The 11017-nt window shown below is 49.5% G+C and overlaps 1 protein-coding gene across 1 annotated transcript; it reads right to left on the bottom strand.

The window, feature by feature from the left end:
• Positions 1–79: 79 nt before the first annotated feature.
• Positions 80–9810, bottom strand: LOC149851760 (maestro heat-like repeat-containing protein family member 2B; the record flags this gene model as incomplete). Its single annotated transcript, XM_090030405.1, has 6 exons — positions 7861–9810; positions 4848–6878; positions 3927–4734; positions 2530–2669; positions 881–1003; positions 80–247 (listed from the first exon to the last, which is right to left on the bottom strand). Coding segments are annotated over exons 3-6 (465 nt in total), but the record flags the coding sequence as incomplete, so codon positions are not given.
• Positions 9811–11017: the final 1207 nt, after the last annotated feature.

Consider the following 11017-nt stretch of genomic DNA (forward strand, 5'->3'; position numbering starts at 1 on the left):
TGGCCCCATTGGACACAATGGTATTTATCCCCTCCCTCCACAATCCCTGATCAGAGCCCGGAAGCGAGGGAGGCAATGCCGTACCATAGGTCGAGGCCACGTCGCCCAGCGTAATCACAAAGTAAATTGGAGGGAGCTCCATGATGTCCACGTGACGCTGCAGCTCGTACATCACCCAGTTGTAAAAGGTGCCGGCAAGTGCCACGAGAGTTTTTCCTGCAGCCAACTGCAGTTCATCATTTTCTTGCTAGAAGAAAGAAAGAAAACTGGAGCACATGCCCGATGCACAGCTTATACAGAGCTAAGTCAGGCTAGGGATAACTCTGAAAGGGAGGGAGAAAGATGCACTAGCCTCAGCTCCTCCAGTGGCCCAGTGTCATTTCCTCCTTGGCTCGAAGCAAACTGTCTCCCCCACCACCTGCCAGCCACACACTGTAATAGCTGCTCCTTAATTCACTAAGTCCCCCTAATAATCCCTTGCATGAGATGCCTCACTCATGAATGCCAACTGAAACATTTGGCTGACCAATATTTCGGCTCTGGTTGGCTGGCCAACTGCAGAATTCACCGGGGCTGTAAGACACAGCTTCTGCATGGACAGGAAACTTCTTGGACAATGCTGTCCCCAGCAAAGCACCTATGCACTCTGGTCTTTCTCAGCAGAGGAGCTGCCCCATGTTTCAGAGGAGCTCAGCACTGGGCTGGATTGTGTCCGTGCTCTCCAGAAACATCTGGAGGAGATCTGTCTTGAGCAAGCCTGCAGCCCCTAACCAGGCTCCATGCAGGAGATACACCGTAGGCTCAAGCTACATTGGACCAAACACACTATGCATAGACTACGGCCTTGTGAGGAGAAACCGGGCAGAGCTCGCTCACTCACCTGGGTCTCCCTCATGTCTTTGGAGGCCAAGTGGATGATCCTCCTGACAAGGCTCCTATCCAGGCTCTTTATGTCCCCCTGCAAGACTTCCTGCAGGCTGGAGTAAATGCTTACTCTTGTCTCCTGGGAACACACCAAAAAAGAGAACAATGGGCTTCCTTTGGGACCAGTGCCGGATCATCCAGGACTACGATGCTGGACACCAGCTACCCAGGCATTGTTCTATAGCCACGCTAAGGGGGACCTTGCTTCTGGACAGGGACACAACCCTGGGTGTCTTGGGTTTGTCCTCTCAAGCAGATGTTTACAGCTGGCACTAACAAGGGAGGAGTGTCAGGCACTGTGAGGGCACAATGTAACAGACTGGTGGGAGACACAGAAATATGATCAGAAAAGCAGTCAGATGCATCACAGGCGCTGTCACCCCAGTGCACTGGGGAGGTGGCAGTGACGTACATATCTTTCAGAGAAGGGGACACCTGGGGAGTACCAAGGAGCTCCTGGGTGAGAGCCACTGGCGGGAATATTTGAATGCTCGTGGCGCAAGGGTCAAGTCCCGGAGGACTGGAAAAGGGCCAATGTGGTTCCCATTTTCAAGAAGGGGAGGAAGGAGGACCCGGGTAACTATAGGCCAGTCAGTCTCACCTCCATCCTTGGCAAAATCTTTGAGAAAATCATCAAGGCTCACATTTGTGAGAGCCCGGCAGGACAAATTATGCTGAGGGGAAACCAGCACGGGTTCGTGGCAGGTAGATCGTGCCTGACCAATCTAGTCTCTTTTTATGACCAGGTCACAAAACGCCTCGACGCAGGAGGAGGGGTGGATGTCGTATACTTGGACTTCAGGAAGGCCTTTGATACGGTATCCCACCCCATACTGGTGAACAAGTTAAGGGGCTGTGACTTGGATGACTGCACAGTCCGGTGGGTGGAGAATTGGCTGGAGGGTCGCACCGAGAGAGTTGTGGTGGATGGGTCGGTTTCGACCTGGAAGGGTGTGGGCAGTGATCCTGAGCAGCAAATTTAGCAGGAGTTTGCTGGGCAAGATGCTGCCAAAAACCACTGTGTGATTAGTTCTGTTACTGAATGAAGCAAGGAGTTGAAATATTTGTGAACCAGGTTCCCCTAACCCAGCTAAGTCCTACTTGTATGACAGCAAATCAGGCAGGGAAAGTGTGTTGCCCAGGGTCTCCAGACAGAGGCTCGGCACCCTTGCCTGTATTCCCAGTTCTTTTCCTGACTTGCTGGGGGACAGTGGGCAAGTCACTTCACTTCCTGGGCTGAGGCTTTCCAGTCTCACAAGGCTGCTGGGAAACTATATTTCATATCTCAGTGCTGTGACATATTGAGAGGAAGACACTAAAGACACTCACAGCATTATCCATAGGGTGAGGGCTTGTTTGAATGTGGCTTATACCATATCTATCATCCACTGGGATGGGGGACATGATGCCCATGTGAGCATGCGCTGATGTCATAGTGACATCACAATATACCAAGGGCATGCTGTATTGTCACCTTTAATAGGAGAGGAGGAACGGAAAAGACACAGCAGATGAGCAAGGACCAGTTTTAGTTGGGGTCCCACCCTGCACAGCCTTGGAAGGAAATGCTTAGAGCAGCCACGTGATGCAGAGCCATCGCCCTACCTCTTCCTGTTGGAGTCTCTCCAGCAGAAGGCTCACGGTAATGTCAAGGTCCACGTCTGCCTGGCCAAAGCCTGGGCCAAGATTGCCCTGAGCTTGGTTTACTAGGCATCTCCCTGCAGAGGCATCAGTGGTGGAAAAACCTGAAATGGAGGAAAAGGATTCTGTTGATTTCCATTGGTCTCATTCATCACCACCCACTAGCAGCTCTGCCGGAGCCAAAGCCTGTGGCCCGGCTACAAAGGAAAGGTTTCCTAGCACAGCAACAAGGGGAGAGCTCTCCAGGCCACCCTTCTGGGCTGAGGCAGCTGGTACTGCTAAAGAGGCACTTTCCTTTGTGCAATTTAGTTCTGCCAAAAAGCCCTTCTTTGTCGATAGGATGGAGATGATGCTTTGGTGTCGGCCAGCATCAGAAGCTAAAAATCTAAAAGCATCCGTCCCATGCACAATGGCCACGTCTCTACCAGCCAAAGAGGCAAGAGTGGACCTGGTCAGGGAGAAGACGATGCATCTTCCCCTTTCTCCTGCTCTGTTATGCTAGAAGATGGGCTTGCAAAATGGCCCAGCCAGTTGGCAGGGGAGATTACTGTGACACTTGTTTTCAGGAAAATAAGGGAAGTCGTGCAGACAATAACAATTCTTTTCTCCTGGACAATTAGTTGGAGAATTGGGATCACACCTCCAAAATGATGGTTTAGAGATAATGTTTTTGAAAGCTAGTTGCCTATATGCATACCAGGGATAGGGAGGGGCTGTTTAAATTAGAGTGGCTCCCTAACAGACACTCGAATTACAATGGCTTACTGTTACATTAAGCACCTCATTTTTTAACATGGGCATTGGAGCACTTTAACTGAAGCTTACTCAATGAACTTTAGTTAAAGCACCCCCACAGCCATTTTAAAATGTGGCGGGAGGTGGGGGGGGCACTTAATACATATGACAGTGAGGCAAGGCTGGAGCGTTTTAATTAGAAAGGGGAGCAGACTCGATTAATGGAGCCTGCTCCAACGGGTTCGAATTAGAGCGCAAACCAGCACGTCTATAGGCTGCCCTAGTGCTTCAGCTTAGGTAATGTATACAGAGACACCTCACACCACCCACCTGGCTGCAAGGGGGACAGAGTCAGAAATACCTGGGGATGGAAGGAGGCCTTTCCCAGAGCATCTAACACAGTCTCCGAGGATTGGAGGCATGTCAGTGTTCAGAGGCTGAAGGCTTGATCCTGACCTGATATCGATCACCCAAGCTACAGTCCAGGCCACCAAGTAACAGTGGTTTGCACAACTGAAAATCTGGCTCTAGAAGGGCTGATTTGAGATAGTCCACCTCTTCCTTGTGCTTCCAAGAAGGGGTGTGGGACTAGAGATTAGGCATGGAGAACATCATGGGGCTCTTACCTCTGCCGGGTAGATTCAGGTCCATGATTTCCATCGTTCAAAGTCGGCTTAAACAAGCTTTCCTTCTCTAACGCGCTGAGCAGCTCCTACCACAAAGGCGTCCGGAGTCACTCAAGGCTCCAGGTCCAGGACCCAGGAAAGAGGTGAGCCAACAGCCTTTGTGATGGGAGCACCACTATGACAACTACGTGACCATGCCCTACCTCATAGGTGGCTGCTGACCAGTGAGGGGCTGTGTATCATGGAAGCTTTCACAGGGCTGCTTAAGGCTCCAGATACAAGTGTCCCCAGAGGAGGGTAAATTGACTTACTTAGCAACAGCAAGGTCTGTGATCTTAGGTGCACTATGTCTCAGTTCCATATCAGGGACGTTATGCCAAAGTTTGCCGTGCTATTAAGGCTGGCGGTGCGGCATCTTACAGGGTGCCGAGCACAAACACCAGTCTTCTAAAATAATGCCTGCTAGTGGCAGGTCAGGCATACAGCATGTGCAGCCGTTTCCCTTGATTATTGCATGTTTCTGGCTTGAACGTCAGAAACAGACATCACCCTTTCCCTCCTGCTGCAGGTGCTCACCCGCTCTGGAAACCTGGCCATCCTCTTAACTCATGCCCTCTCTTCAGATGGAAAGAAGGAAGGAAGTCTGGTTTGGTGTCTGGGGCTAGGATTCCCCTCTTCAGGACCTGGATTAAAATTCTTGGTTCACTTCACACAGAGCTCTGGGGACAGGTGTCAGTCCTGCCTTGGGACTGGTGTGAAACAGCACTCTGGCGTGTCGATCTCAATCAGAGCCTTGTTGTTGCTGTCTCTAGTCATAAAATACATGAGGTACAGTGCATGTTAGCTCCCACATCATCTGATCTGCCCTTTGGATCTCCCAGTCCTCGGAAGGAGGTGAGCATTAGAGGCCTCTATTAGTACCTGGCTGTCCTTCCCTCCTTGTGAAGCGGGGGTGAAAGGCAGCGCACGAAATCCCACTAAAGGCAATACATCCTACACATGTGCTACTGGCATTTCTCTCTTATTTAGTAGTGTCATTTGTCCTTATTTTCTTTGTTGGACTAGAATGGCAACAAGTTCCTTTGACCTGGAAATATAAGTAAAAGTGCAAGGTCTCACCATCAGCCACTTGGCCTACTGCCTGCCCCAGGACCGTATGTAGTTTAGTGAAGCTTTGACTTTGCTCAGAGGGATGGGCAGGATCCAGACCCACCCAGCATGGGAGCTGCAGCCACCGACAACAAATGGTGCCCGGGGACGAGAGACAGGAGATGGGGTACTTAGACTATCACTCAGACCAAGGCAGCAGCTTTCCCAGGTGTGTAGAGGTGCCCTCAGTTGGGCTGGCTGGGCAAATGCAAACATGCACTTCTCGATCAATCCATAGCAGCACTGAGCTGCTCTTCTCAGGGAAACAAACTTCACCTCATGTAAACCCATGTATTTTGATACAAACCAAAATAAAGCAGTCTTTCCTGCCCAAGTGCAGGGGGGCTGGACCCGATGATCTTATAAGGTGCCTTCCAGCCCCTAACATCCATGAATCTATGAAAAAATAACAAAAATAAACACAACCTGTATTTTTTACCTTGCTTTTTCCTCTGTTCTGACACAGGGTGACCATGAGTTTCTCCCGATCCCACAGAAAGCAAACGTGGCAAAATGTCTGTAAAAGAAACAAATTTCAACCCTTACTTTTGTCCCCAAGGAGGGGGAATAACTTCACAACCCCAGGAGAGCAACTGGTGGTGGATCAGCTTGGGTCCCAAACCACATGTGACTGAAACCTGCCACATGGCCAGCATGGGCTGGTTGTTTCAGACCTTGCTTTTTCTGATACACCAGTGTTTTTACAGAGAGATCATTAACACACAATCCATATCTCACCGTGACTTCCTATGGGATGGCAAGGCACCTGCAATGTTTGCTGCAAGGGAGATGTGTGAGATCATCACCGCTCATGCTCACGTTTGAGTTTGCCCTATTTGCCCAGCAGTAAAATCACAGTGACTTATGGCCACAGGGTTTCTGCAGCAGGATGGCGAATGGGTGTTAGCTACCTGCAGTGAAAGCACATCTTTTTTGCAATTGGAGCTGTAGCACCTGATAGGGCTGGCTTTAGTAGAAGCTACCTTGTCTGGGTAGTGGTGCACAAACTGGCACAGGCTGACAAATGCTTGCCCTTTCATTCCTCCCGTGATGCCACCACTTTCTTGACATATAATGCACCTGCTGACAGCCCTGGAATTTAAGCTTTTGGTAGATCTTTTCCTCCACGGTCCCATGCTGTCCCCATGTCCCAGCTTCAAAAGTCTCCCTTAGAATGGTGGCCGGAGGCAGTGTTCCTCCTGCTGAGTGTGTGGTCGGAAAGTCTGCCTCGCTGTCACAGTCACTTGAAACGTCCTCGTCCCCTGTGAACTGTCAGGTCTGAAGGCCAATGTCCTGGGGAGGGAGCTCACTGGAGTCCTCAGAGACTCGTACTTTCAAGCAAGCTACGTGCTCAGGGAAGGGAAGCCTCTCCAGGTCAGGGTGAAGGTGGCCCCTTGCAGGGAGATGTGGGTCCTCAGAGGAAGGGTTCAAATGAAGACCCTCTGTCAGCACAGTCACCTGAAGGAAGGCCTCTTGTTGGCACCTGTCCAGCTCCATGTTACGTTGCTCGTATCCTTCCGCTGGATATCTAGAGTCTCCCAAGGAGGAGCTGTTTGAAAGGAGGTTGTCTCGCTGTCTTGGAAACCCAAGGTGTCCTCCTCAGTCTCCCTCCAGACAAAATGAGAGAACTCACACCCTTTAAGGTTGGGCACAGACCCTCTGTCCCGCTGGGAGAGTCCTGATTCAGATTCTTGCTGAGGGCTTGTTTCTCCTCTTCTGTGATACCAGCTCTTCCACAAAGAAGTCTTCCTCATTAGGTTTCTTCTCAAGAACCAATGGCAGAGGCCTTAGAGAAGAAAAAACCTAGTGGGGAATGAGATTTGCAGGTTAGAGGGATTTTTTTTCTTTGATGTTTCTTAAAGCCAAGGCAATAAGTATGCAACATGCCAGCATCACAGCCTTAGAGAACAACTCTGATCATGGACCGATCCGTAATGGAGCCCCAGCAGGATACAGTGGAGTTATGCTAATTTACATATATGCTTGCAGAGTGCCCAGCCCATTTTGAAAGCCTTAGTCCATGCAGGTGAGTGTTACTGCACGATCCGTAATGGAGCCCCAGCAGGATACAGTGGAGTTATGCTAATTTACATATAAGCAGAGTGCCCAGTGCAAGGAGACTCCTTTCTGAGCAAAGCTGCCCAGTTCCAGCAATGCAAATGGCAAGGAGTAGCTGGAGCATCCTATCTGACTGGCTCGCCCATTCTAAGTGCCAAGCATCTTTCTCTCCCTGCCCGCCTTTGCTATTAGAAAGACTTGCAGGGGCTTAGCAGCAGGATTGGACCCCCATCTTCCCCAATCTTTTCAGACCGAAGCTTGAGGTCTCTTCATGCTTGTTCTCACCAATTTGTGATGAGAAGCTGCAGCTACAGGATGGTTGTGGGGTTAAGCAGGTCATGGCCACTCTGCCGTCATTCCATGACTTTCCTTGGCCTCATTTGGACAGTGGGTGTCCCATGATATGTAAAAAATCTAATGCTCAATTTAATATTAATTTTGAATGGGGTAACTAAGTCGTTGATGTGACTATGATGTGACTTAGTCCTTTGGCCCATTTTGAAAGCCTTAGTCCATGCAGGTGAGTGTTACTGCACAGATGAGTCTCAGGGGAGGCTTAAGTGCCAGTTTATAGCCACTGCCTGTGTGTAGCCCCTCAGACAGCTGCGAACTTTTCAAGAGGTGTGGTCTCCGGTACAGTTTAACCCAGGTCCACTTGGCCTCGTGATGCCCATGAGCCAGCTTTGATCCTGAGGATGAAGCAAGAACCTGAAAGGCATGGACTCACTTGATACTTCTTCATAAGGAGTTGCACAGTCTGCAGGTTGGTGCCATGATCAGTGGATTTCGCCAGGGGGAGCCTCTCCTGTACCCAGAGCTAAAAAGCAAAAGCAGAGAATAGGTAGCTGGCGGAGCTGTCAAAGTAGCCTGGGATCCACCACTCTAGCCACAGAACAACTTGCAGATGCCAACCATTTTTGTTTAAACAGACCACAAGCCTTTCCCACCCTGCTTTGGAGGTCTGACCCAACAGGGCCACCCCTATCAGAGGACCCCAGAAATTGCAGCTCCCTGAGCCTCTGTCCAGGGAACAGCTGCTTGAAGGCAGATAATCCCTGCTTCCCAAGTGCTGGTCTGGGCCACCCCCCATTCACCCCTTCTGCTGCTGAACAGCACTCAAAGATTTTGACTTCATTGTTCTGTGGTTACACAGCACCATTAAGGCAACCATATTTCTAGAGTGTCAAAATGGAATATTACCCTCCCCTGTCCCATGGCACGTTCAGCTATCTCCAAGCTCTGGTCTCAGCTGAGCAGTTTACATAGTGGGGGAGGGGAAGAAGGGAGTCGGGGTGTGTAAAACAGCCCCTTTTTCAACATGTGCCCTGGGCATCCCATTTCAAAATGAACAAGACTGCATTTAACCAAACTGATATCCCTGCAAGCAGGGAGAAGCAAACAGGACAGTTTGCAAGCGGTTCACTGGGAACAAGAGTAGGAAGGGAAAGAGGCACCAGGCGTTACGCCCTGCTCTGGGAAGGTAAGCCAGGGTTGCTTATGCATTTGGCTTGCTGAGGGCTGTTTGGTGGGTTTGCGTGCTTAGGTGTGTGCTCTGAGCAGCTGAGTGGGCCGATCGCTGATTGACTGCTGCCTGGGTTTGAAAAATGTCCCTAACAAAGGGTCCTAGCCAGGCCCAGGAGAGGTATATAAGGAGACAGTCCAAGTGACCAGAGAAAGCAAACAGGCCAGTTTGCAAGCAGTTCACTGGCAGCAACAGGAGGAAGAGGAAGAGACACCAGGCACCAGATACTGCTCTCGGCAGGTAAGTGAGCCAGGGTTGCCTGTGTGTCTAGCTTGCTGAGGAAACTGATGGGCAGGATCCCCTGGGAGGCCACTCCAAGGGGGAAAGGAGTCCAGGAGATCTGGTTGTATTTTAAAGAAACCTTACTGAGGGTGCAGGAACAAATCATCCAAATGTGCAGGATGAATAGCAAATATAGCAGGCTACCAGCTTGGCTTAGCAGAAAACTCTTCAGGTGAGCTTACACACAAAAAAGAAGCTTACAATAAGTGGAAGCTTGGACAGATGACTAGGGAGTAGTATCAGAATATTGCTTGGGCATGCAGGGAGAAAATCAGAAAGGCTAAAGTGCAACTGGAGGGTCATGAAAGATTTCTAAAAATATGTTAGCGATAACAGGAAGGTCAGAGCATGTGTTGGTCCCTTCCTGAATGGAGGGCAGATAATGAGGAAAAGGCTGAAGTACTCAACGCCTTTTTGACCTTGATCTTCACAGGCAAGGTCAGCTCCCAGACAATTGTACCATGCCGCAGTTTGGGGAGAAGGTGAGTAGCCTTCAGTGGTGAAAGAACAGGTTACAGACTTTAGAAAATGGAAACATGTACAAGTCCACGGGGCTGGATGCAATGCATCGGGGGTGCGGAGGGAGTTGGCTGATGTGACTGCAGAGCCGCTAGCCATTATCTTTGAAAACTCGTGGCAATCAGGGGAAGGTCTTGGATGATTGGAAAAGGGCAAATATAGTGCCTATCTTTAAGAAATGGAAGAAGGAGGATCCAGGGAACTACAGACTAGTCAGCCTCACCTCAGTTGCTGGAAAAATCATGGAGCAGGTCCTCAAGAAATCCATTCCTAAACACTTGGAGAAGAAGGTGATTAGGAACAGTCAGCATGGATTCATCAAGGGCAAGTCATGCCTGACCAACCTGATTGCCTTCTAGGATGAGATACCTGGCTCTGTGGATGCAGGGAAAGCAATGGACATGATGCCCCTTGACTTTAGCAAAGCTTTTGCTATGATCACCCAATTAGAGGAGGTTAAACCGATCATTTTAAAAGATATTTAACCTTGCAGTTGAGATAAACAGGCAGGTGACCACATAAATGCGATGATGAATGGACTGTGAGATGGATAGAAAGCTGACTACATTGTTGGCCTGTCTTCATAACCTCAAGGTTAGACTGCTGCAATGCATTGTACACAGAGCTAGCCTTGAAAACTGGCTGGAAGCTGCATCTGATGCAGAATGTGGTGGCCCACCTTCTGAATGGGGTAGGCTGCCAGAAGCACATAGCTCCTGTCCTGCAGAGTCTTCACGGGCTCCCAGTAGCTTTCTTTGCACAAGTTAAGGTGCTAGCTTTGACCTATAGGGCCCTAATGGCCTTACATACATAAGGGACTGCCTTCCCCCTTATACCTCAATGCAGTCCATAAGAGTTAACTTCCTGCAAGTACCATCAGTATGCCAAGCCCGCTTGGCAAAAAATGCACAGGACATTGTTCTTGGCAGCTGCTCCTCAGCTCTGGAATTCCCTCCCTCTTGAGGCCTGCAACAGCCTGAACATCTTTCAAAAGCCCTGCAAGAACTTCTTATTTGGGCAGGCATTTAGCAACCAAAGCTAGGCTGAGATGTTGGCTAATTGATTCTCTGCTTTATTTTGCTATTTTATAGTATTTATTCTAGTGGCTCTTTTATGTGTTGGTCTGTTTTTCTTACCACTCTGAACCTTTGTTGGAAAAGGCAGCATATACATCCCATAAATAAATACAAACAAACAAATAAATAAATAAAATGCCAACATACAGAAGCATGTGTATGGAGTCTGGAATTTGCCTTATGTATGAGGACAGATGCGGAGGGGTCAAAGAACTCACCAACAAGTAAAGAATAGAGTCATATATTTTCTACTATCTGTAGTAGAGTTATGTTGGCTGAGGACGTGAACTTTCCATGCACCCGCCAACAGCTTGCCCCTGGGGCCTCACGGCTGAGGACGAGCAAAACTTGGGGGCATCCAAAGCCCAAGCCTCCAGGTTTGGGCCTGCACATAGGATGTCTGCTAAAAGATTTGGAAACATCTGAAGCCCCAGGTGGGATGGAGGATGTTTGCTGGTAGTAGGGCCACTTCTGGTTCTTGACTG

Source organism: Crocodylus siamensis, unplaced genomic scaffold (genome assembly GCF_052110815.1).
Source record: "Crocodylus siamensis isolate JL-2025a unplaced genomic scaffold, ASM5211081v1 HiC_scaffold_253, whole genome shotgun sequence".
Classification (NCBI taxonomy): Eukaryota; Metazoa; Chordata; order Crocodylia; family Crocodylidae; genus Crocodylus; species Crocodylus siamensis.